The sequence below is a fragment of the Peromyscus maniculatus genome, chromosome 1 (assembly GCF_049852395.1).
Source record: "Peromyscus maniculatus bairdii isolate BWxNUB_F1_BW_parent chromosome 1, HU_Pman_BW_mat_3.1, whole genome shotgun sequence".
Classification (NCBI taxonomy): domain Eukaryota; kingdom Metazoa; phylum Chordata; class Mammalia; order Rodentia; family Cricetidae; genus Peromyscus; species Peromyscus maniculatus.
This window is the reverse complement of record NC_134852.1, coordinates 181,705,788-181,730,441: the sequence shown is the minus strand read 5'-3', so window position 1 is coordinate 181,730,441 and position 24,654 is coordinate 181,705,788. Positions and strand designations below refer to the sequence as shown.

At 43.8% G+C, this 24,654-nt stretch overlaps 1 protein-coding gene and 1 long non-coding RNA gene across 8 annotated transcripts in view; one reads left to right on the top strand and one right to left on the bottom strand.

Moving 5' to 3' along the window:
* Positions 1 to 24,654, top strand: part of Ermp1 (endoplasmic reticulum metallopeptidase 1) — a 58,463-nt gene that overhangs the window by 10,346 nt on the left and 23,463 nt on the right. For all 7 annotated transcript variants that reach the window (XR_013048061.1, XR_013048058.1, XR_013048057.1 and 4 more), the window contains exons 5-11: positions 3,637 to 3,783; positions 4,541 to 4,633; positions 6,809 to 7,021; positions 8,659 to 8,879; positions 17,350 to 17,524; positions 17,844 to 18,034; positions 23,130 to 23,282. Coding sequence is in view for 3 of the 7 variants with exons in the window: in XM_076562017.1 (XP_076418132.1) it covers positions 3,637 to 3,783; positions 4,541 to 4,633; positions 6,809 to 7,021; positions 8,659 to 8,879; positions 17,350 to 17,524; positions 17,844 to 18,034; positions 23,130 to 23,282 (1,193 nt within the window). In the remaining 4 variants the exon portion in view is untranslated. The remainder of the gene's footprint in view (positions 1 to 3,636; positions 3,784 to 4,540; positions 4,634 to 6,808; positions 7,022 to 8,658; positions 8,880 to 17,349; positions 17,525 to 17,843; positions 18,035 to 23,129; positions 23,283 to 24,654) is intronic.
* Positions 17,084 to 23,132, bottom strand: LOC121823363 (uncharacterized). Its single transcript, XR_006064776.2, has 2 exons — positions 22,760 to 23,132; positions 17,084 to 18,851 (listed from the first exon to the last, which is right to left on the bottom strand). It is a non-coding gene; the product is annotated as an uncharacterized LOC121823363 (long non-coding RNA).

Below are 24,654 nucleotides of genomic sequence, written 5' to 3'. Positions count from 1 at the left end.
CAGGTAGTCCTGAGTTTTGTAAGAAGCAGGCTGAGCAAACCATAGAAAGCAGGCCAATAAGCAGCCATTCCTCCATGGCCTCTGCTTTAGATTTTGCCTCCAGGTTCCTAACTCGATTTCTACCTTGGCTTCTGTTGTGATGGACTCTGTAACCTGTAAACTAAATGAACCCATTTCCCCCTGCAAGTTCCTTTTGGTCTGTGTTTTATCACAGTAGCAGAGGAGCAAATGGACCATCATATAAAATGTAATAAAAGTATGTAGTGCTTTACACTACGTTATAACAAAAATGTAATAAAAAATAATATTTAGCGGGGCGGTGGTGGCAGCACTTGGGAGGCAGAGGCAGGCGAATCTCTGAGTTTGAGACCAGCCTGGTCTACTGAGGGAGTTCCAGGACGGCCAGGGCTATACAGAGAAACCCTGTGTCGAAAAACCATTTAAAAAATCACCATCATATAATGGTGAGTGTTATTTTTTATTAATTATGGATGATTGTAAGATTTGTTGTGTATCAGGCGTGGGTGTTCACATGGGTCCATGGTATCGACATAGAGGCACCTCGAGGATGATTCTTAGCCTTTTCCAGCTGCAGGGGGTATTGTCTCCCCAGACTGAACCACTGTAGCTTAGCAAAGGCCCATTTATTGTTAAACAATTCACACCTTTAACAAGTTAATTTCTACCCAAAACCTCTTATCTAAGCCCCACAGAGGGACAATGCTGAATGCAAATTCTCAGTAAAGAAATACCACAGTGCTTTGGGTTGTTCCTAAACCAAGTTTGAATAGGCTTCGAATCCCTAGGAAACTTAGATAAGACTTCAAGCAGGAGACAGGAGGTAGCAATCACAAAAAGCTAGGTGCTAACACTCTGGAATCAAACCAGTGGCAGCTCTTCAGGAATTCCCCCAACAGGGATTTAAAATGATAATTATTAATTAAAATGAGAAATTTTACCCACAGTTTAAGGGATTTAGTTCCATCACTGTATTAATTTGAAAAAAATCAGAAGTGGAAAGCAACCATTTCTATTTAGTAGCTCTCTGGTATTATATTTAATAGCTGGAGAGAGTTTAAATTTGAGGCTGAAGCTTTCCTGAAGATAACAGGATATAATCAATAACTACCATATGCTTGTTATCCTAGTAGAACCTAAAGCTCACAGATTTGCTCAGCCAAGGCCTGTTAAGACCTGATGTTGGAAAGTCTGTCTCTTGTCCTGCCTCTGCTAGAAATTTGGACAAAGCATCGCTGCATTTTAGCCACACACAAAGCTTCTGCAAAAGCTGCTTTTGTGTTGATGTTTTAGTCAAGATGGTCTTACTTGGTATCCCTGGCTGCCCTTGAACTCTTGATCCTTCTGCCCCTACCTTCAGAGTGCTGGGATTATAGCTGTGTCCTACCATGCCTGATTTGCTAGGAGTCTTAACGGTGAGTAGTGTTTTGGGTGAGATGGGCTAGAGGAAATGACCAAGGTGATAGAAACTTGGTAGCACCTTTAAAAGACATGGTAGTGCTTGAGTTTTGAAATTACACTAAGTACTAAGTGTTTTTTGTAACCTAAACAGTACCATATTTCAATACTCTCTCAAACTTTATACTCTTAACATTAAAAATAGATCTGTATTGTGCTTCAGTTACACCTTTAAGAAATTCAGGGTTGCCAGGTTGGTGGTGTGTAGGCCTTTGACCCCAGTATGTGGCAGGCAGAGATGGCGCTGCATTCCAGGTCTACATAGGGAGTTCCAGGTCAGCCAAGGCTATGTAGCCTTGACTGAAAAAGCACACACACACACACACACACACACACACACACACACACACACACACACACAGAAATTCAAGGTCATAAGGTGAGATACAGCAAGATTTTTTTAGCTCTCAAATTTTTCTATTTTCTCTTTAATCAGCGGGAAGCAGCTGAACTCTAACATCTATAGGGATAGGTAGCAGCTATCCACCCCTCCACCTCCAGCTTCTTGGCTATCATCCAGGATAGGAGGAACATATTCAACAGCTACCAGATCAAAGCCGAGCAGCAGAGAACTCCAAGGAAGGAGAACAGTGAGTCTCACTTGCTGGGAAAATCCTAGGCTCTGGTAGAGCAGCAGCCTTGTCTTATAGATTTCTCCTGCCAGAAGTGCACTCTAACTCATGATCCCAGTACCCCATTCTGTGCTCCACTAACCAGAAATAACGCCACTGCCTAGAGATGCATGCCCAGCTCTCTTGTGGTGCCGTCTTCTAGAAAGCACGTTAGTGTCTCCATGTTTGACAAGGAGGCCAGCAGATGTAGACTGAGAATGTGTGCCAGATGGCTGTCTTCGGCTTTTTTTTCTGTGTAGTGAAACTTGTCCTGTCCTAGCTTTTCAGATAAAACAGTGTGTACTCTCCAGAGCTCCATTGTCACTTCAGAGGGAAATGCTCATTTGGGGAGCTTTTGGTGGCTGGAATGATCATCCTTACTTAATGTCAGAAACAGTGGCCTATCAGACCAGCACTTTAGTAAGTCGGGAAGGCTTGCTGACATCATTTTTGAAGGCGTTAGTAAAACACAATCTTGTAGAATTTAAACAGATTTAAACCATTAATGTATTTTTCATTTTGAAAAATCCAGGCTCTACCAACTGAGAACAAGAAATCTGTAAGTAAAACACTCATGGCCTTTGCGGCACTCTGAGCAAACCAGTGTTATAATTTGCTCTACATCCTTCTGAGATTTATTAATAATGTGTATGTACGCACATGAACACTGACATTGTTGTTAGGGAATGTTGGCATTCATACCCGCCGCTTGGGGACCCATCCGGCATCCTGACCATGTCACCCTTAAAGAGAAAACTCCTCCCCCCGTTTCTTTCTATTCCCACAAGGTGTGCACCTCCATTCTCCACTCCCCCTTTCTCCCTCTCCCTCCCTTCCCTGCTCTCTTCCCCCCGATAAAACTTTCCATGTGGATGCCATGTCTGCATGGCGTAACTTTCCGCCACGCCCCCTTGACCGCTGCCGCCGTGGCGTGTCTCCTTGGCTCAAACTCACCAAGGCCTCTTGAGCACCATTTCACAACAATTATTTCCTTAAAAATGTGATAATATTTTGTAACTGTATCCTTCTTTAGAATATATATATATTTAAATCATGCCTTAATATATATCAAGATAAAATTTAAATGTCCTATAGTTCACCGACTTAAATGGTAAAATTCAGTGGCTTTCTTTTTAGGTGTTTCTACATGGTTGTGTACCACTATCATAGTTCTAGAGCATTTTAAGGAAAGGTTTATTTATGTGTGTGTACTCATTCATGCCTGTGAATGTGTGTGTATTCTCTGTGCAGGCACCCAAAAAAAGGTCCAAAGAGGTCATAGGATCCCTTGGAGCTGGAGTTCCAGGTGTTTGTGGGCCCCTTGACATGAGTGTTAGGCACTGAACTCTTGTCCTCATGAGCAGCAAAAACTCTATAACCACTGAGCAATCTCTCCAGCTCCTAGAACATTTCTCCTCACTCCTGAAAGAATCCCCATACTCATCAATTAGCTGTCGCTCACATTTCCTCTGTGCCGCCAGCCACGTGTGGGTATGTTGAACAGAGCTTTCTGATTAACCTTGTATTGTGTTGTCTCCTTTCATTTCAGGCCCTGAAAACCCTTGGTTGGTCCAGGCTTATGTTTCAGCAGCCAAACACCCTTTTGCTTCTGTGGTGGCTCAGGAGGTTTTTCAGAGTGGAATCATTCCTTCCGATACTGACTTCCGAATCTACAGGGATTTTGGAAACATTCCAGGTATTCTGTCAGCGGTCCCAGGCTAGTGTATCAAAAGCAGACTTTACTTCTTGAACATTGGAATAGCTTCTGAGAGGACACTGTATGTGAAAGCTTTATCTTCTAACTCACCAGAGTAGAGTTCTTGATGCTATCCTTCAAAAACCCATAGGAACTGAAATGCTGCCTGTAGGCTGGTGTGTCCCACAGTGTGGGAGATGGAGAGAATGGGTTAGTACTTCATCCTCAGAGATGCCAAGGATCCTCAGGGTCTTGGACTCCCACCCTGTTGTGTTACCTTTCCAACTCCTTTGGTGACTTATATAGTTTATTTGAACTTTAAATCTTGCTTTTTTTTTTTTTGGGGTTTTTCGAGACAGGGTTTCTCTGTGTAGCTTTGCGCCTTTCCTGGAACTCGCTTTGGAGACCAGGCTGGCCTCGAACTCACAGAGATCCGCCTGCCTCTGCCTCCCGAGTGCTGGGATTAAAGGCGTGCGCCACCACTGCCTGGCCTAAATCTTGCTCTTAACCGCCTGAATTCTATTCCCCAAACTTTCTTCCCTAATGTGTGACTTAAAATGCTTCTTTAATTATATTTTAAATTATAGACCCTGGTTACAGATTTTGTAAGAACAGAAAAGGGTTTATGACATCATGAATATGACAGACAGTTAACCTCCTGCTTTGCCATTTGGTCTTTTAGAATTTAATATGTTAAACAGGCCTAACACAAGTCTGATCTTTAAAGTAAGATGACTTTTTCCATTGTTTGTCTTAGGAATAGACTTAGCTTTTATTGAAAATGGATACATATATCACACCAAGTACGACACAGCGGACAGAATTCTCATAGATTCCATTCAGAGAGCAGGTTGGTATTAACAGGTTTGGCTTTTGACATACAGTGATGGAATATCTAGAAAGTACATTCTATAGTCTGTGTGGTTGAGAGTCAGTATGTGGTTGAATGAGTTAGATTTGGAGTTGGAAAGATTAGGGCTTGAATTTTAGTCTTTACTGTCTTACTTAGCAATTAAAAACTTAGAAATAGTCACTGTGATTCCTCAGGACTCTGGTAAGGAGTGACTCGGGGCTCTGGTAAGGATGCTGATTGACCGTGAGGCTTTGAAAGGGGCGGTCCCGGGCCTGTTGGACCGTTAGGATTGTTGAGTCGTAAAGAATGCAGCTGAAGTGAGAGCTGTGAATTGGAGGTGGCATTGGGACATGGGTTTGTGGCACCAGCTGAGAGTCGAGAATGATAACGGGGCCCATGCCAGGGTGCACAGAGGACAGATGAGGCACTTACCTAGGCAGTGTTACGGTTCTTCCCAGAGACCTAGAGGCGTTAGGGAGGCAACCCTGAGCCTTAAAGAGTTGATAGGGGATTTGGCCTGTGGAGAGGAGATGGCCTTTTAAGTAAGAGCACAGCACGGCGAAGGAAGGAATGGGGGTGGGGCGTGGGTGTGGAAGGCTCTCAGACTAGAATGAAATATTTTCAGAAGTAGAAGAGAAGGTTGAAATATATGGGGGAAGGAAGGAAGTTATAGATGACTTAAAAAACCATCAAGGACTCAGTGGTAGGGTGCTGCCTAACATGTGCGAGGCCCTGGATTCCAACCCTGGCATTAAAAAAAATGGTTGATGAGCTAGCTCAGCAGACACAGGCACCTGCTGTCCACCCTGACCAGCTGAGTTTAATCCCTGGGACTCACATGTTGGAAGAGGAGAACCAGCTTGGGAAAGTGACCTCTGACCTCTAGATATGTGCAGGGGGTGCAGCACCCCAGTAAATAAGGATGTGAGTTCACAGTTTTTAAATTCAGAAATGAGCTAAAGGAATCGGAATCCTTGCAGGTCTGAGTCTATAAGTGAACTCATTAAGGTGATTTTAAGTGTTATAGGTCTGGCAATGCAGTATGGGACAGAGGGAGAGGAATTAGCATTCTGACGGTCATTTCAGTGGATAAGAAGAGCCTTGACTGGTGTTGACAGAAGATCAAGATAGGGACAAAGGGCGGGGTGCTGAGAGAGAGAGAGGGAGAGAGAGAGAGAGAGAGAGAGAGAGAGAGAGAGAGAGAGAGAGAGAGAGAGAGAGAGAGAGAGCGCCTTCCCCTCTTCATGGACATAGTCCTGTCAATCTGGACAGGCTCTTTTTTTAGCTAGGTCCTGTCATTATTACTTACTGTGTAGCCCACCTGCTTAGTACTTGTCAGCTTCCGGCCTCTGCTTCTAGATGCTGGGATCACAGGCCTACATTACCACACCTGGCTCACCTTTTAAGGTTTAAAATTTTTAATTTTTGTTGTTGTTGTTGTTTTGAGGTAGGATTTCTCTATGTAGGCCAGGCTGGCCTGGAAGTTGTCACCCTCCTGCCCTCTGACTACATGTGCTTTTTATGGTTATTGTTCTGGTTTGTCACCCTGCAGTCCTGGGGACCAAACCCAGGCCTTGTGTGTGCATTCTAGGAAAGCACCGTTTCACTGGTCCCAGAACCACCTCTCCAGCCCTTTTTAGAAAAGACTGGTTTTGGCTTATTTTTGTCTTGCTGTATAGCTCAGGCTAGCTTTGAACCTGCTGTGTGACCTAGGCTGGCCTGTAATGCACAGTCATTCTGCCTTTGCCTCCCCTTCCTAATACTTCTTTACATGCTTTAACAACTTGTTCTGTGCTGACCAGCTTCACAAGAGGCTTTTTTCTATCTCATCCCTGAATTCTGGCCTTTAGAACAGGGTCTCCCGAGGCTACAGTGTATCCCTCAAGGAAGGCCTGAGCAGAGCTTTGGCATTGTTCAGTCATCTTAGGGAATAGCTCTAACAGAGGGTAGGGCTGAGCTTCTAAGTGGAGAGGAAGAAGAGCAGGAGCAGGGCCTTACCTAGGAAATTTGGTAAGAAACGGGGAGAGCAGTGCATGGTAGGAAGGGTGCCTGCTCACATTCTTCCCAGGCACTTGGATTTCCGATTGTGCCTGATCTATTTCTGCTTTACATGGCTGTGTGCAAGTCACCATCCACTCGTTTACTAGACCTTCTTATCTTTCTTACTAAAAGGTGACAACATTTTAGCAGTTCTTAAATACCTAGCTACATCCGACATGCTGGCGTCTTCGACTGAGTACCGACATGGAAACATGGTCTTCTTTGACGTGTTTGGCCTGCTTGTCATCGCGTACCCTTCTCGTGTTGGCGCAATAATAAACTACATGGTGGTCATGGCTGTTGTTCTGTACCTAGGGAAGAAGCTGCTGCAGCCCAAACACAGGAGTAAGTATTTCCCTCCAAGGTGTGGAGACGGGAACGGGGGTGGGATTGGCTGGGGAGATTCCAGCTATTGTTTCTGTTTCTTCCCAGGAAGCACGGCATCTTAGGGAATAGTGCTTGATCCATGTTTTTAAAAACTCCTAGATAAGTATTGAATTGGTATGCTCACTATACTTTCAGGGTTGGTGAAGTCAACCATTTTTATTCACTCACCCTGAAACTGGTAAAATTAGCTGACTTGTCTGCCTTAGCCAAACTAATGAAAGGCAGAGCCAAATAAGGCCAAAGACCTGTTACACAGTGCAATACCCATGCCGTGCGGGGGTCTGTGGGTAGATACCCTGTGCTGTGCGGGGATCTGTGGGTAGATACCTGTGCTGTGCGGGGATCTGTGGGTAGATAACCCTGTATTCCTTGGCCTGTCTGTCGCCCATGACCCTCACAGTTGTTAATCTTTTGTTATGATATAAATTACTAGTAATACTGAAACAGAACTTCAATATTGTAAACGTTACAAAAAGAGGTGTTCATGTGTGCCTCTCAGGAAAAATTAGAAACTGTTAGAATGCTTTCCCTACTTATTAGTAATAAATTTTAATATTTCTTGAAATTCAGTAATATTTTATACTATTTTCAACTCTATAACGTATGTTAAAAGTAAAATTTCATACAACCAAAAAGAAATAAGAGGTTTGTAGAAGTTGCCTTTTTATTTTTTAAACATTTATGTATTTTTGTGTGTGTGTGTGGGTGTGGGCACAGGCACAAGTATGGAAATCAGGGCAGCTTGTGGGAATTGACTCTCTCCTCCCACCATGTGGGTCCTAGGGGTCACACTAAGGTGGCCTGCTGAGCTATCCTGCTGGCCTGTAGACTGAATGTTAGTGAAAGGTCCTGGTAAGTCTACACTACAGGCCATCATCACAGTCCAGAAGATGGATGCATTATTTCTGGCTAAACTGTTCCCTTCTACCTGAATCATTTCTGCTCGAAATGTTTCAGAGTCTAAATTGTTGTATGTTATTCAAGGTAAGTTTTTAGCAATTCAAATAATTCTTTATCGCCAGTTATTTTCCCTGTCATTGGTTTCCAATGTTAGCATCTTTTAAAACGTTTTTCCATTTACTCATTTATTGGTGTATGTGCATGTGGGGGTGGTAGTGTGCCACGGTGTTTATGTCAGTGGACAGCTTGTGGGCTTCAGTTCTGCGGGGTCAGGGAATCGAACTCAGGCTGTTCAGCTTGCATGGCCAGTGTATGTGCCTGCCGAACCATCCTGCCAGCCCTGTTCTGCTTACTGCCTTTTAGCAAGAGTTCATGTGGAGCTTTGCCTTTTAAAAACCCTTGCTGATATTTTGATAAACAAGGCATCCCCAAAACGATGATTCCCTCCTCTTTCCCTGGTAAGGAGGCTGTCAGAATCGCTCTTATGAGTTAATACCTTGGACTCTCAGTGTTCCTTGACTGGCTTCCTTTACTCTTCTCCCATTCTTGGCTGTGACAATTCTCTACACCAGGACATTTCAATATTTTCACTTACAGTAGTGCATTTTTTGCTTTCCTGTTGGCCCCTTTAGCACGAGCCGGTCGTGGAGTTGAGTTGCTGACGCTGGTGACATTAGCTCTGTTCTCTTGCGTAGATGCCGACTACACGAGGGACTTCCTGTGCGGACTCGCCATCACTTTCATCGGCTGGTTCACCAGCCTTGTCACCGTTCTCATCATCGCCGTGTTCGTCTCCCTTGTCGGACAGTCGCTCTCGTGGTACAACCACTTTTATGTGGCCGTTTGCCTGTATGGAACTGCAACCGTGGCCAAAATCATCCTCATACACACCCTTGCAAAGCGGTTTTACTATGTGGTAAGTGGTTGGTGTGTTTGTTGTTTTCTTTTTGCTGCTTCCAAGAATGGAAGACAAAGAAGTGAAATTCATTGTGCCTGGTCTTTTAGAACTATTAGAAATTGTTCAGCATGGTTATAGAAAATGCTGCCATGGTGTTAATTTCTTATTCTGAGAATTGGGATGTGGAATTGAAGTGAATTACAACGCTGTGTTTTCCAGTGTTTAGAGTGGGGGTGATGGTGAGGCTTGTGTGGCTCTCTGCCTCCCCTGTTGTTTGTGTAACTGTTTCCGTTCACCAACCCGTACTGGTCCACTCGGTTATCCATGTGTGACTATCTCCATTCCCTTCTGGACCGCAAGGCTGACGTTGGTGGCAGGGCTGAAGTCCGCTGCATCGCCTGCACTTGGGCAATGTCTGGCACAACTTGACACAGCGAGCACTTCCCTAAAAGGACAATGCATTTAAAAGTTTCTCATTGGTTTCCCTTGCTTTTGAGATTATGTCATTTTCCCCTTCCCTTCCTTCCCTTCCAATCCCTCCCATATACCCCTTCCTGCTCTTTCAAATTCATGGCCTCTATTTTCATTAGTTGTTGTTATGTGCATGTGAGTACATGTTCATAATACATACTTAGTCTCTGTACTGTCACATATGTTTTTAGAGAGTTGGCCATTAGTATTGGATAACTAATTGTGCTCTTCCCTAAAAGACTATTTTTCTCCCAACATTCCTTAGTGCCTATCATTCTCTGTGTAGGGTTGAGGCCTTGTGGGCTCCCCCATCTACTTTACCATGTCTCTTGTTACTGTCATTGTGCAGCTCTTATGTAGACAGACACGCTGGTGAGACTTCATGTATGTAACTTCTGACATTACTGGAGACAGCCTCATAGCAAACTCCCTGACCCTCTAGCCCCACTTTGTGCCCCCACTTCTGAAATGTTCCCTGAGCCTTTGGGTCTAGAGTTGTTTGTAGATGTATCTGTGGGGACCGGGCACCACAATTTTACATTTGGATTGGTTGTGATTTTCCCTAGTGGTCTCCATCTGTTGCAAAGTTTCTTTGCTGTAGGGGGAGGACTACACTTATATGTGAGTATAAGGACATTTAGAGCATAGTTAGGGATTATGCTGGTTTGATAAAACAGTGGTTGTAGGTCTCCAAGGTCCATGACTTCACCAGCTGGGTAGTTGACTAGGTTTCTAGTACCAAGTGTGATTTCCCTGAGTAGGTCTGAGTCCACTTAGAGCTTGGCCACCACCAAGCTCTGTGTGTCACTGCTGCGCCCTAAGGGCTTCCTTAGTACCATCCATGCTGGTCATTGTGCTCCATAGGCCTCAGAGCTGGGCAGGCAGGACTGTTGGCTGCTTCCCTCCTTTGGAAGCTTGCGTGGTGCTTTCTAGTACCATGAGAGCTAGTCCTCAGGGAGAAGGCTTTCAGGTCAGTGGAACTGGAAGCTGGAAGCTTACAGGCCTATGGGTTCTGTGTCTGTACATGGTGTCTTGAGCAATAGGGACTTCCCTTCCACCTGTGAGGGGCAACCAAGGGCAATAACAATAGTCTGTGATGTTTTGGGACTCTCTTGGGCAGCTCTGACCGAAAACTCAAAAGAGGGCTTCTTAAGCCCGGTGTTAGGGTTTTTGCTAGATGGTCTTTGGCTCTTGGAGGGAGCACTATCAGCCTATATGAAAATTTTCATTTCAACTATATATGTATATTTTATATACAAGATAGATAGTAGTTCGTAGTATGATTCCATAAGACTTTTTCAGACATCCTTACTGTTATTTTACCCTCCTCCTCCTCTATTTATCTCCCTCCCCGTTCCCAACTAGAGTCCCCCCCTTTCCATTTCCCTGGTCAGATAACTTGTACCCTGCTACCCCCCTTTCCATCGCTCCTCTGCCCTCAGCCGACACGTCCCAGCAGTGGTCCCTTTTTACTTTGCTCGTGTCTGCAGTTACTATAGCATTTATACTCACATCTGAAGATCTAAGTTTTGGCAAAGTATGGTCTTAGTATCAAGATTAATGACACATTATTAGAGCTGGGTGGTGGTAGCACACGCCTTTAATCCCAGCACTCAGGAGGCAGAGGCAGGTGGATCACTGTGAGTTTGAGGCCAGCCTGGTCTACGGAGTGAGTTCCAGGACAGCCAAGGCTACACAGAAAACCCTTGTCTAGACCCCCCCCTCCCCCCCTCAAATAAAAGCACCAACAAAACAAAACAAAATCCACATTATTAGGAATGGGAAGAGAAATACGGTTTTATATAATTCATACTGATTTTTAGAGAATATTCTCATATTGTTATGATTTCAATTGTGTAAAACTGCTTGGCAAAAATTAGGGATTATGGTTATGAAATAACAGGCCAAAAATGAACTACAGTGAGAAAGTAATAGTTTAATTTTCTAATGTAACTGAAGGGGGACACCTTGGCTCTTTGTTTTCAGGACAGTCCATTGACACCTGTAGCATGAATCTTAAATGGCCTTATTAATAAAAACAAACATGGGAGCCAGATATTGGGGTGGATGCTAAAAGATCAGAGAGACAGAACAAGCCCCAGCTAACCTCACCTCTCCAATTCCTCAGTTGATCTTGTTTCCTCAGACTGAAATCTTCTGAGTCCTCACCCGAATGGATCTCAGCTGAACTGCTGCTAAAAGCCTCAAAGCTTAAAAGCTTCTAGTTCCCGGTCTTTGTGCCTTATATACTTTTCTGCTTCCTGCCATTATTTCGTGGGATTAAAGGCATGTGTCTTTTCCAAGCAAGACATGAGATCTCAAGTGCTGGGATTAAAGGTGTGTGTCACCATGCCTGGCTGTTTCTAGTGTGGCCTTGAACTCACAGAGATCCAAGGGATCTCTGCCTCTGGATAGCTAGGATTAAAGGCGTGTGCTACCACTGCCTAACCTCTATGTTTAATATAATAGCTCTTCTGTTCTCTGACCCCCAGATAAATTTATTGGAGTGCACAATATACCAACCACATTTCCCCTTTTATTGTTTAAAATAAAAAAATTTATAACTAATGTAAGAAAAAGTATATCCAATAAGTATATACAATATATACAGTCCAGAATTACATTAACAATGTCTAGTTCATTAACATTTGACAGATTCAGACAAAAAATCTCATTATTTATCCTATTTAAAACAAGTAGTTTTTTTTTAAAAAGTAGATTCAGTAATCTACCTTTTTATCTTATAGTATCCATATTCTTTTTTCTTTTCTGAGTAGATTAAAAAAATCTACCTTTTATCTTATCATTTCTATATCTTCCCTTTTTTCTTTTTAGAGTAGATTCAACAATCTACCCATTTATCCTATTAGTTATATATCTTTTTTTCAGCATAGATGCAATAATCTACCTCTTATCTATATCCTCTTTTTTTAAAACAAGAACCTGAATCTAATCTCCTTTGTTTACCTTTTTTTTTTTTACCATTAACAATTAGTAACTTGTAACCAAACATTGTAAACAATGACAATATCCATAACTCATTAAATGACAAAAAAAAAATCCCACCCACCCCCACCTCTTAGGAATGTGGGTGTCATGTTCTTAAAATTACTTCCTGCTGTTTGGGGGTGAAGGCATCTTGAGGGGATCCTGAAAGGAAAAAAATTGGATTAATTGTCCAGTCCTGGGAGAGGTAGCGATATCATTTGTTGTCTAGTCTCTGCATCATGTGAAAGTGCAGGGCTTAGGTCCTTGTTCGAGTAATCTGTGAATCTGGATCATCTTAGCTAGCCATCTCAAAATTGTCCTGAGCAGTTTGTAGTCCAAAGCATATCTTTCGGTGGTGTTAATCAGCTTAATGGCTTTATCATAGTCCATGTGGAATTATCATTTTGGGATCCCGTCATCCTTTTGAAAATTTCAAAGTTACTGTTAGGCGTCGTCATGGTTCCCTGCAGAAAACTTTTCTTTTCTTTTCTCTTCTCTTCTCTTCTCTTCTCTTCTCTTCTCTTCTCTTCTCTTCTCTTCTCTTCTCTTCTCTTCTCTTCTCTTCTCTTCTCTTCTCTTCTCTTCTCTTCTCTTCTCTCTTCTCTTCTCTTCTTTTCTTTTCTTTTCTTTTCTTTTTTCTTCTCTTCTTTCTTTCCTTCTCTCTCTCTCTCTCTCTCTCTCTCTCTCTCTCTCTCTCTCTCTCTCTCGTGTGTGTGTGTGTGTGTGTGTGTGTGTGTGTGTGTGTGTGTGTGTGTGTGTGTGTGTATGCGCGCGCGTGCACCTCCTCTATGGTTTGGAGCAATCACAGTCTGATAAATGTCTGCCTCTTGGAACCACGAATGTTCTTCCCTAGAAGAGAATATTTTCTCAGCAACTTCTCCCCACCACTTGCCTTGCCAAACTTCTCCAAACTGACCTTTGCCAATGCTTTCTTGTAACACGATGGTCCTGGCAATTCTTCTCTGAACCAGCAGCAGTAAACCGATCGTCCCCGGTAGCAGCATCACCGTAGCCACCAGCACGATGAGAAGCAGCCAGCAACTCGGAGCAGCAGCCTCCGCCTCCATGGTCCTGCCGCAGTTTGTGGCCTGGCCTGGCCCTGGCTGCAGCTTCTCCTCAGCAAGTCTCCTAGGCCAGCCTCAAACTCAGGATCCTCCTGCCTCTGCCTCCTTCAGCAAATCCTACCAGCATGTGCCACCACAACAGGCTGAGTGCAGCTCAGGCCTGAGCTGGGGACTACAAGGCCACAGGCAAGTGGCTTTTTCGAGAATTCATACCATGAACGTTGGGTGCCAAATGTAACACGAATCTTTAATGGTCTTATTAATAAAAACAAACCTGATAGCCAGGTATTGGGGTAAATTCTGAAAGATCAGAGAGACAGAACAAACCACAGCCAACCTCAGACACCCCTTCAAGTCCCCAGTTTGTCAATTTGTCCTGACATGGATTAAGATGGATGCATGAAGATTATCATCCAGCATCCTCTCACTAGATGTCTTTGTTATCTGTCATTTAATGTGGAATGATGTGAGGAACCTTCATGTTAGGATGCCTCATTGAAGAAAGATTCTTTGACGTGAGCCATCTACTATGGCTCAGACCATACTTTTCGCAGAGTAGCTTCAGTTTCCCAAAGAGTCACACTGAGACTGAGGATCACATGCCTGTTCTCAGCATGGTTCTCTGTGTGAATCCGAATGTGGCTGAATGTTGTTGATTGGGTAGTTGTGGGATGGAAATGCTGAGTAAATTCCACTTGCTCTCACTGAGTTCAGTGGTCTGATTGTATACACGGTGCTGAAGGCACAGTAGAAGAATGATGTGCTCAGTTTTCATTTCTCGGGAAGCATTTGCTTTGACAGTGCTAGAGACTGAACCCAGGGCTTTGCACATGCTTGAGCAAGTGCTCTGCACTAATTTGGCCCCCTTTTTACTATTTTTTGTTGTATATTTATGTACATGTGTTCATGTATGTATATGTGTGGTAAGCGTACACATTTGTGCAGGTCAGGACAACCTCAAGTGTTCCTCTTCAGCCGTCATCTGCTTTTGTCCCCTTCACACAGAAGCTTTTAGTTTATTTGTCCTTTCCTTAGAAATGCAGACTCTACTCCGCCTGCTTTCTTCCAGCACCAGCCAGGCATTTGAAGTCCCTCTCCTCATTCTGTCCTGTGTTCCTTTCACTGTTCTCTAGAGCTCTTTCTCTGGGGGTCTTTTCTTCTCATAAGGGCCATGCCTTTTTCTTGCAAGTCTGTGTTTAGGCTCATTCTTCTTTGCATATTCCAAACACTCATAAATCATATCAAAGCTAGTTTGTATTGCCAACACCAAAATGGGTCCTGTATCCAAATCCAGAATGTCATCTGGTGTGGCTTTGTACATTTTGTCTAGCGTTCCCCAAATTTCTGCCTTTGTTACTCTTTGTCTTCCCAGGGTGAAGGGCATCAGTGATCATTTATTTCTTCTGTGGCCACTTCGTCAGGAGCTCCCCTGTCTGGCTGTCTGGATTGTTGCTGCATCATTCTTTTTGTTTGTTTGTTTGTTTGTTTTGTTTTTCAAGACAGGGTTTCTCTCTGTAGCTTTGTGCCTTTCCTGGAACTCACTCTGTAGTCCAGGCTGGCCTCGAATTCACAGAGATTCACCTGCTTCTGCCTCCCGAGTGCTGGGATTAAAGGCATGCGCCACCACTGCCTGGCCAACAAGCTGCGTCATTCTTGATGGCTGCAGGCCTGGACTAGTCAAGGGGAAAGGAGCACCTTGCTGTTTGGGTACTGGGCCTCTCACTGGCCTGGGGCTGGCTTAGTAGGGCTAGGTTGGCTGGCTGATTCAGGGACCTCCCTGCATTTCTCTGCCTCCCCAAGCTGGGATTACCAGTGAGTGCCACTGTACCAAGCTCATTTATATGGGCTCTAGGGTTGGAAAACAGGTCCTCATCCTTGCATATGAAGCATATGAACTATCTCCCAAGCCCCACTTTTTTGCTTTTACATTTGAGACAGGGTCTCACTGAATTTCCTCAGGCTGGCCCTGTTCTCACACTCTCTCCCAGGTAGGTCTTGAACTGTGTGCTCCTCTGCCTCAGCTTTTTGAGTAGCGTGCCTCATTGTTTTAGAGACTCTTTTAGCTGAGTGCTCCATGAGAATGTGATATCTTTCTTTGCAATTGTTGGTTAAGCTGCGGCACTCGTGGATGGCCACCTCCTGCAGCCATGCCAATGGAGGAGAGTGCTGGATGTATTGGTTACGGAAGAGTCACGAGCCATAGTTACCTTTCTAGAGCTTTATTGGGAGAGAAAGGGAGAGAGAGAGAGAGAGAGAGAGAGAGAGAGAGAGAGAGAGAGAGAGAGAGAGAGAGAGAGAGAGACCGACCCCCCGTGGAGTAGGGAGAAGACGGAAGGAGAGAGTGTGGAAAGAGAGGACACAGAGAGAGCATGCCCAGTTTTTTGGCTGGGGCGCTGTCGCAGGCTGGTGACGTAATAAGGGACAGAATCCTTACCGCAATCCGCTGCATTTGGTAAGATGTAAGAACTAGAGTGGTTCTTGTTTTTGTGCATGTGAAGTAGAGTGCTTTGAGAATACAGGGGCAAGAGACAGGGTTTTGCATTGAGTGAGCCTTTGTTGATGGAGACGGTGACATTTGAATGGGGCTTTAGAAGCACACGTGTCTGGTAGAGACCAGGCTGGCGAACAGTCAAAAGTGGGAATGTGCAAGACACATTTGGGCCATAGTCAGAAAAAGTCTAGTGTGGTGAAGTCAAGGGAATAAAAACCACAGCGCAGGGAAAGTGGGTCAGGGTGAAACTGGAGCGTGGCCCTAAAAATCAGTTAGGCCACCATGAACCTATTCTTCGCAGGATAGAGTCGAGTAGTTTCGTGATTTAGTAAGAAAACTCTGGCAGCTGTATTGGAAGAGGACAAGCATGAGGGAGGAGGGATGAACAGAGGTGTGGAGGAAAACAGATGGAAGACTGTTGTTTCATTTGTCCAGCTTTGGCATCCTGTAAAACATGCTTAATAACTTCAGTGTTCCTTACTAAGCTCTTTGAGTACATTCGGTTTCAGACTGAATTACTGCTGCTATTACTATTTTGAGGCAGAGTCTGTGTTCCCAGATTGGGTAAGAATCTTCCTCTGTAGCCTACCCAGGCTTCAAACTTCAGGGTGTTTGACTTAGTCTCTGGAGTGCTGGGACCACAGGTGTGCATTGCCCATCTAGTCTTCAGGTTGAATTCTTAGGACTATTTTCTTAAGACCATGCCTCTTCACACTGGGTTGGACATCTAAGTATTTAACAACTCAAACCTGTTTGTCAGTGAACTTTAAAGTGCGGTCCCTGAAGACAGAAATGAGATGATAGAAAAAGAAGCTTATAGACCAGCCATTCCCTCTTTGCTACCTGTGCATTGTAGTTATAATTTAAGGTTTGCATTTCTGGAATCACTTTGGCATAAGTTAAAAATGTTTGACCTTCTATAAGCAGCTTTCTTCTCAGATAGTATAAGGTGCCCCTGGACTCCATGTCTCCAAAAGGAACTTCAGATGTGTGAGAAAGTATCCAGAGTAGAAAAGGTGGCAGAGTGGCAGCAATGGGAAAGACAGGAAAATCAAGCCACACGTCCACCGTGGCCATCGCTGGGAAGGGGAGGTGGTTTGGTATGTGCTCTGTGATGCTGCAGCAGCTGGTAATGTCCTGCATGAACCACTAGATTGCTGGAAACAGTGTTTGGAAGTTGCAGAAACAGAAGAAGCACATGGGATGGCTGTTTTTAGGAATCTTTTTATTGGGGGACGTTTCCAAGCCTTATGATAGAAGAGCAGTGTGGCCCCTGCCTTCTTGTCTTGTCCAACTGCCTCGTCCTGTGCAGCAGATGCAATCAGTCACATCTGGCAGGAATAGCAATGTGAGTGCTCCCTTCATCAGTTTGAAGGGTGGACCCTGCTGAAAATAAGATGCATTTGGCTTGAAGAAATTGTAATAAAAGATCTCTATGAATGACTGAACAAGACTGCATTTCTCTTTCTTTCAGAATGTCAGCAACCAGTATCTGGGAGAAGTGTTCTTTGACACCGCATTGTTTGTGCACTGTGCTTTTCTTTTTGCTCTCACTTACCAAGGATTTTGCTCGGCATTCATGAGTGCTGTCTGGGTAGCATTTCCGTTGCTCACAAAGCTTTGCGTGTACAAGGACTTCAACAAGCACGGTAGGGTAATTTGGGTTTTTGATAAAAATGGGAACTAGAGATTATTTATTTAACCAATTGGCTTCCCAAAATATTTAAATTTTCATGCCATGCAAATATTTATCTTATACTGTATGCCCCCATCCCATACTTATGTTTCTGAACACATGCTATTATATTACTTTAATTTTATTTGTATTTTATACTCCCTGATGAAAATGTCTGATTGCACAAGATCACATCTGATTCATTTTCTGTCAGATGCCAAAGCAGATGAACACTGAAAATGAGCCCTGCATCTTATAGAATCTTATAGGTTTGTTTTCTTTCCATTCCCCAGGTGCCCAAGGAAGATTTATTGCTCTTTACCTTCTGGGGATGTTTATCCCGTATCTTTATGGACTGTATCTCATCTGGGCTGTATTTGAGATGTTTACTCCTATCCTTGGAAGAAGTGGCTCAGAAATACCCCCGGATGCTGTACTGGCCTCCATTTTGGCTGTCTGTGTGATGATTCTCTCCTCCTATTTTGTAAGGAAAAATGGGTTTTGTTTATTTTTATTTTTTATGTATGTGATAACTTTAGCTATACTGGATTCTGTGAGATTATGTTGCTTAATACTTTATTAAGAAAAAATTAAACAGAAGATATGATCAGTGTCTGTGGGTTCAGTATGCTAAGAAAATGTAGGACCTGGTGATGCACACTTTAATCTTAGCACTCAGGAGGTAGAAACAAGAGGATCTGTGAGTTCAGACGAGCCAGAGCTGCATGGTGAGGCCGTTTTATTGTTACAGTTGTAAGGTTTAAAATATATATGTTGCCTTCCTAGCTGTCCGGATCCCCTCTTTCACTTTCTCTTCCTTCCTCGCCCCCTGGAGACAGCTTCTCACTCTGGTGTGGAACTCTGTAGCCCAAGCTGGCCTTGACTTTGTGGTGTTTCTTCTGCTTCAGCCTCCCAAGTGCTGGGAGCCATCATATCTAGTTTCCAAATCCTCTTTTCAGGTAGCCCTCCATCCTCAAAGATATGAATGTGTGGAATATATACCAAGTATGGATTATGAAGTGTTCTGTTCCTGAACTTTTAGAATAGTCCCTATGAGCATGTTTTGAAGATGGTAGTTAAGAGACCAATGTTAATACACAGCAGTTTCAGTAATATTTGTGTGTGTGTGCCATTGAGGCATTTTTATTATCATTTTACTACATTGCTGTCAAGCCACACTTCATGAATTTTGCCTCTTGGAGTGATACCCAAACATGCTTTTGTCTGTCTGTCTCTGTGAGTATGTTGCCCAGGGACGGAGTCGTACCTTTGCTTGTCAGGGCTTCTTTTCTCATGGGGCTCTTTAAAGGAAAGAGAGATGGTGAATTAGTATGGACCAGAACCCTCAGGCAAAGTTCTTTTGGCATGATTCTGAAGCTGATGTTGAGCCTCTCCAGAGAAAGCAGCTCTTTGTTTTATGCTTTTTCAGTTCAAATTCCTAAGGAGTACTTAATGGTTACTTATAGGTATGCCTTGCGGTCCGAGGGTAGGGAACCAAGTGGAGACAGGGATTGGAGTTCTTACAGCTTAGTTGTTCATGGACAGGATAGTGAGGTTTTTCATACCACTGCAGTAAAGGTGGTTCCTGTGGAAATGGGATTCTGAAGACCCAGGGAGGTAAGGGGAATACCACAGTCATAGTCCACATCAGCCACAGGAATTTCTTCAGCTACCAGGAAAGCTCCGCATACATTAAAAAGTAATTCTTACGCACACCACTTGCTATTGGCTATATTTTACTAAAAGAAAGCTGGCATCCCAACTGTCTGCCTTTAAGATACCAATTAAAGGCTGGGGCTGCAGCTCACTGATAGAGTGCCTGCCTACCTCACATACATGAGGCCCTAGGCTCAGTTCCCCAGTACTGAAATGACCCTTCTTCCCGACAAACAACAAAACCTACAAGGTAATGATTAACTCTTGCTGGCATTTACAGAGGTGGAGGACGGAATCCTAATGTTTGCTGTTTACTTCTTCTAGTTTTATTATTATCCCTTCCACCCTGTATTTGTTAAGTGTTCTTGCTTTTCTTACCACTGTGGTAAAATACCTGATAAAAATAACTTAAGAAGGGAAAAACTTATTTTGGCTCATGGTTCCTGCGGGTACTGCCCATCATAGTGGGAAAAGGCACAGTGGTGCTTCTGTGGTGGAAGCCTGTGGCATGGCAGGTCTAGGTGAGACTGTGACAAGAAGCTGGGGAAAACAGACCTGAGACCCACTCTGTCCACTTAGGCCTTGCCTCCTTAATTGCTACAGTTTCCCCACATAGCACCCACCAGCTAGGGACTAAGTGTTCAAACACATAAGCCTGAAGGAAACATTTCCTGTTCCAACCATACTAATAGATAGGTTTGCTGTTGTGCGGATTACAGGAGATAGAGACCTGGGCACCGAGAAACGTAACTGTAATCCCAGCACTTGGGAGGCTGAGGCAGGAAGATCGTGAGTTTGAAGCCAACCTCGACTACATATTGATACCCTGTCCTAAAAAACCAACAGTACAGCCGTAAAGGAGAGAGTCGAGTTCTGTCCCCTGTAAATGGGGGTCTGAGGTAGCTATGTTATGAGTCAGCTTTTCGCTGTACACATCCTGCCAGAGCAGAGCTTCTCAGCCTTCCTAACACCGTGACCCAGTTCCTCCTGTGGAGACCCCAACCATAAGATGATTTTGTTCCTACTTCCTACCTGTAATTTTGCTACTGTTATGAATCATAATGCAAATACCTGTGTTTTCTGATTGGTCTAAGGTGACCCCTGTGAATGGGTTGTTTGACCCCCAGGTTGAGAATCACTCAGTTCTTTGGTGCCTACAAAGGTGATCCAGGTACAGGATATTTGAATTCTATTCCATGATCATGTACAAGGGAGAATAATGAACCTGTGAAACTGGAGATTAGGAAAGTCCCCAAAGCATGTCTAGCTTGAAAGCCAGAAGAATGAGATAAAAGTGTATTATCAGAAAGTATATCTTAGCCGGGCGGTGGTGGCACACGCCTTTAATCCCAGCACATGGGAGGCAGAGCCAGGCGGATCTCTGTGAGTTCGAGGCCAGCCTGGACTACCAAGTGAGTTCCAGGAAAAGGCGCAAAGTTACACAGAGAAACCCTGTCTCGAAAAACCAAAACCAAAACCAAAACCAAAACAAAAAAAGAAAGTATATCTTATTAGGAAAGTTTTTTGCAGAGAATGCCTCTTGGAATAGAAAAACCTTTACAACTGAGCATGTTGGCATGTACCTGCAATCTCAGCTTGGAAGGCAGAGGCAGAAAGACTGGTGTATCCCTGTAAGCCTAACATTTTTGAGTCCTAGGCCAGGCTGGTCTACATAGTGAGTTATAGGTTAGATTAGGACAAGGCTATGCAGTAAGAACTTGTCTCAGAACAACCATTCTTCCCCTAAAACAAGACAATTTATTTCCTTTTCGTTACTGTGTGAAACGGTGCTGTTCCTCTTAGATGCTGTAAGTTATCCTTCACCCTGTTTATGTCATCGTGCTGAAGACAGTGCTTCTTCCTGACTGAATGAGCACTGAACCATGTACTTTACTTCAGAGGTCTCTTAGCCATTGGGGCTTTATTCAGTATACGTTTTAGAAAACAGTTACATTCTGGTTAAGTGATAAGTTACCATATTTCCTAGAGTTGTTCTTTGTTGGGTGTCATGGTTCTGTCGATTGGCTGAGAGCTGAAAGAGCCTGACGATAGGTGTGGGGTCAGGACACTCATGAGAACAGCCCTGTCATAGGACTCACAGGCTACACCCGGGGCCTTTACATGTGCTTTTTTCCCCTTTTAATATGTGTGTATATACATGTGTGGGTGAATGGCATTCTGAGGGCACAAGATGACATCAGGTACCTTCCCCTGCCATGCCCTGCCTTACTCCCGTGCAAGAATAACTCTCACTGACCCAGAAACTTGCTTTTCAGGTAGGCGGGCCAACCTGTGAGCTCCTGTCTCCACCTCTCAGTGCTAGGGCCATGGATAGTCAGGCCTGGCTTTTTACAGGTGTGCAGGGGTTAAAATTCAAGTCCTCATGTGTGCACACTGAGTGCTCTAACCACTGAGCCATCTCCCCAGCTCCACTACTCAGTAATTTTGGTGTTTTGAGATAAGGTCTCATGTGGCCCAGGCTAGCCTTAAACTTTCTGAAGATGACCTTGAACTCCTGATCCTCCTGCCTCCACTTACTAAGTGCTCGGATTACACAACTGTGCTACCACGCTTAGCTTCTTCATTTGATTCTGTACTCATTTAAGAACTTAAATGTGGTAAAAGAATACAACTGTAAAGGTGCTTAACTGTGGACTCCAAGCACACTGTCTCTTTATGGCCACTCCTCCTCCTTCATTCTGCAAGTCCATTCATTTATAACCACGCAGAAGATGAATCTCACAGTCTGGAGGAGAGAGGACTTCAGCGGGAAATGGTAGGTAGGCTAAGGTCGGATTTTAGGACAGCTTTGGCAGTAGCTGGGCTTGAAGTGCCAGAACTGTAGCCCTGTAGCAAGCATTTTATATATGTCCACTTCTCTCCATTTCCCTTCCTGCATCCAACGTTAACTGAACAGCTTCTCTATGTCCAAATGTACCAGGCTTCCAGTGGAGGGGAAGCGTATTACTTGGTGGGATATTTGGAACATTATGGGCATTGTGACAGTGTGACAGAGGAGCAGATTAGGGTTACAGTTGTTTTGCTGTCTCGGGTGATCATTTCCTAATGTAATAAACGAGAGTAAGACCTCCCATCCAAGAATAGTTCTGTTGGCTGAAATTGCCCAGAAGAGGAGTTCCTCTCAATGGAGGTGTCTCTATGGGCAGGAAGCTGAAGAAACAACAAACAGTGGAGGCCGACAGCTGGCTTCGGTGTTTCTCAGACCCCAGGGACTGCAGATGCATTTGGTGTGCACTCTTCTTTCAATCTGCTGATTTGGCTACAATAAAAAAGCTAAATATCGTTTTTGGATGCCAACCTTGCAACTGATTCATGTTCACTGTCCCAAGTTCAGACTCACTGTTTAGTGTTCGCAGTGGTTAACTGAAAAGGACAGGACCGTTTCATAGTGTAGTTTTTCCTCCTCAAATGCGACTTTCAGAAGACCCATCTAAGAACTAGTTTATATGACTCCAACTCTTATTAGCATGTTACAAACACTAGAGTGGAATCTGAACTTTAATGAAACACATGCTTAGGCATAAAAACTCACCTTTGGCAGTTTGGCAGCCTTGATGGCGTGGTTGGGTTCAGTTCAGTGGTATCTGTGGTGCAGGGTTGGCCACTGCCGGCAGTGAGAAGGCAGGGGCGTGGTGCGAATGGGTTCTGGTCCTTTCTCCATTTGTTTCCGTTCTTCCTGTTGCTTTCAGGCCCACTGTCACCAAGTTCCATCCAGTTGAAGGCGTCTGTCCTTTTCTAGGCTCTGACTTAGGATGGAAATACCTGAGGAATTACTGCTCTGTTTACTGGGTGTCATAGCACACAGGCTCCTAGTGACAGTACCCACTAAGAAAGATCATTTAGAAGACCTCTCTACCAATGGTAGGAATTCCTAACTTTTCTGGTTTTGTGCTTGTGTTTAGATTAAATTCATCTACCTTGTGAAAAGCACCAAGAAAACCATGCTGACTCTGACACTGGTGTGTGCAGTCACGTTCCTCCTTGTCTGCAGTGGAACCTTTTTCCCATACAGCTCCAATCCTGCGAGTCCAAAGCCAAAGAGAGTGTTCCTTCAGGTAAGGGCAGTTCTTCACAAACAGTGAGATTCAGGAGATGAAATTTGCCCTGTCTGTTTTGAGATTCACTAGTGAACAGGAAAACTGACTTTTCTGCTGTTGACATAATTTAGTTGGTCTATATTTCTTTGTGTATAAAGCAACAAGGAATAATGACCATTGGTGGGCATTCTTATTAGCTAGATACACTTTCCATGATATGTGTGTGTATGTGTGTATAATATATGCATATATATCATGTGGAAATCATGAGCATTTAAAAATACCAATTGCATAAATATCTGTAGGCTGACTAAAAGGCTTACACTATTACTAGCAAAATAAAATAGAAATTAAAAATTGTTAGTAAAATTGAGCCATAGTAACATTCAAAGTAATATGTGATGAAATAACCTAAAAAGGGGTTACAAAAATGAAGTTTAGGACTTTAGATTTCAGGTCCTTTTCCAAAACCTCTTAGAAGTGGTACTATATAGCCAGAGCCTTGTCTCCGCTTTTGTTAAACAGAGGTTGTAGAGTGTGGTCACACAATGCCACCCGAGTCATCGTTTAGAACAGTACCTAAGAACTGAAAATTAAAAATACTGCAATTTGAGAGATTTTGAAAGGAAGCCAAATAGACCTTGGCTGTAGCCTTAAAGGACAGTGATCCGTTTTGTGTAATACCTTTAGCGAAGAAGTTTTTAAGATGATCTTCAGTGGCATGCCCATTGTTCTAACTATGGCAGTAGTATTTAGAAAAAGTTACATTTTTATTTTTGAAAGGACTGTGATTTGTTTTGGGTTCTTTTCCCTGTAAAGGGCAAAATAAGAGCTATGTAAGCCCTGCCAGCTGTGCACGTTCCTTTCCCTGACAGCCTGCTTGTATTCTGCCCAAAGCTGAGAGCCCTGAGTTCCAACACGCTTTGCCCACCCTTGCCACGGGAGCCCTTTCTGAGCTGTTCCCTGACTTCGGGCTGTTTTTTTCTGCTGCTGCTGCTGAGTAGCTGTTTTAAATGCACTGTAAGCCTTTGGGGCACTCAGACTGACACGTGGTATGCTGCCATACCTGTCTTGTTATGCATATGGATTAGCTTCCTGTAATGCACCAAGGAGGAAATGAATGTGAATATACACACATGCTTCCCATGTTTTAAATCTTTTTCTGAAAGGAATTCTAACTTACATTTGAATAGAATTTAATTTTTTGTCATTTGGTTTTTAAGGTACTTTACTTTTAATTATGTATATACATGTATCTATGTGGGTATGTGAATCTGAGTGCAGGTGTTCTATGAAGCCAGAGGCATCGATTCCCTGGAGCTGGAGTTACAGGTTGTTAGGAGCCACCTGATGTGGGTGCTGGGAATTGAACCAGGGTGCTCTGGAAGAG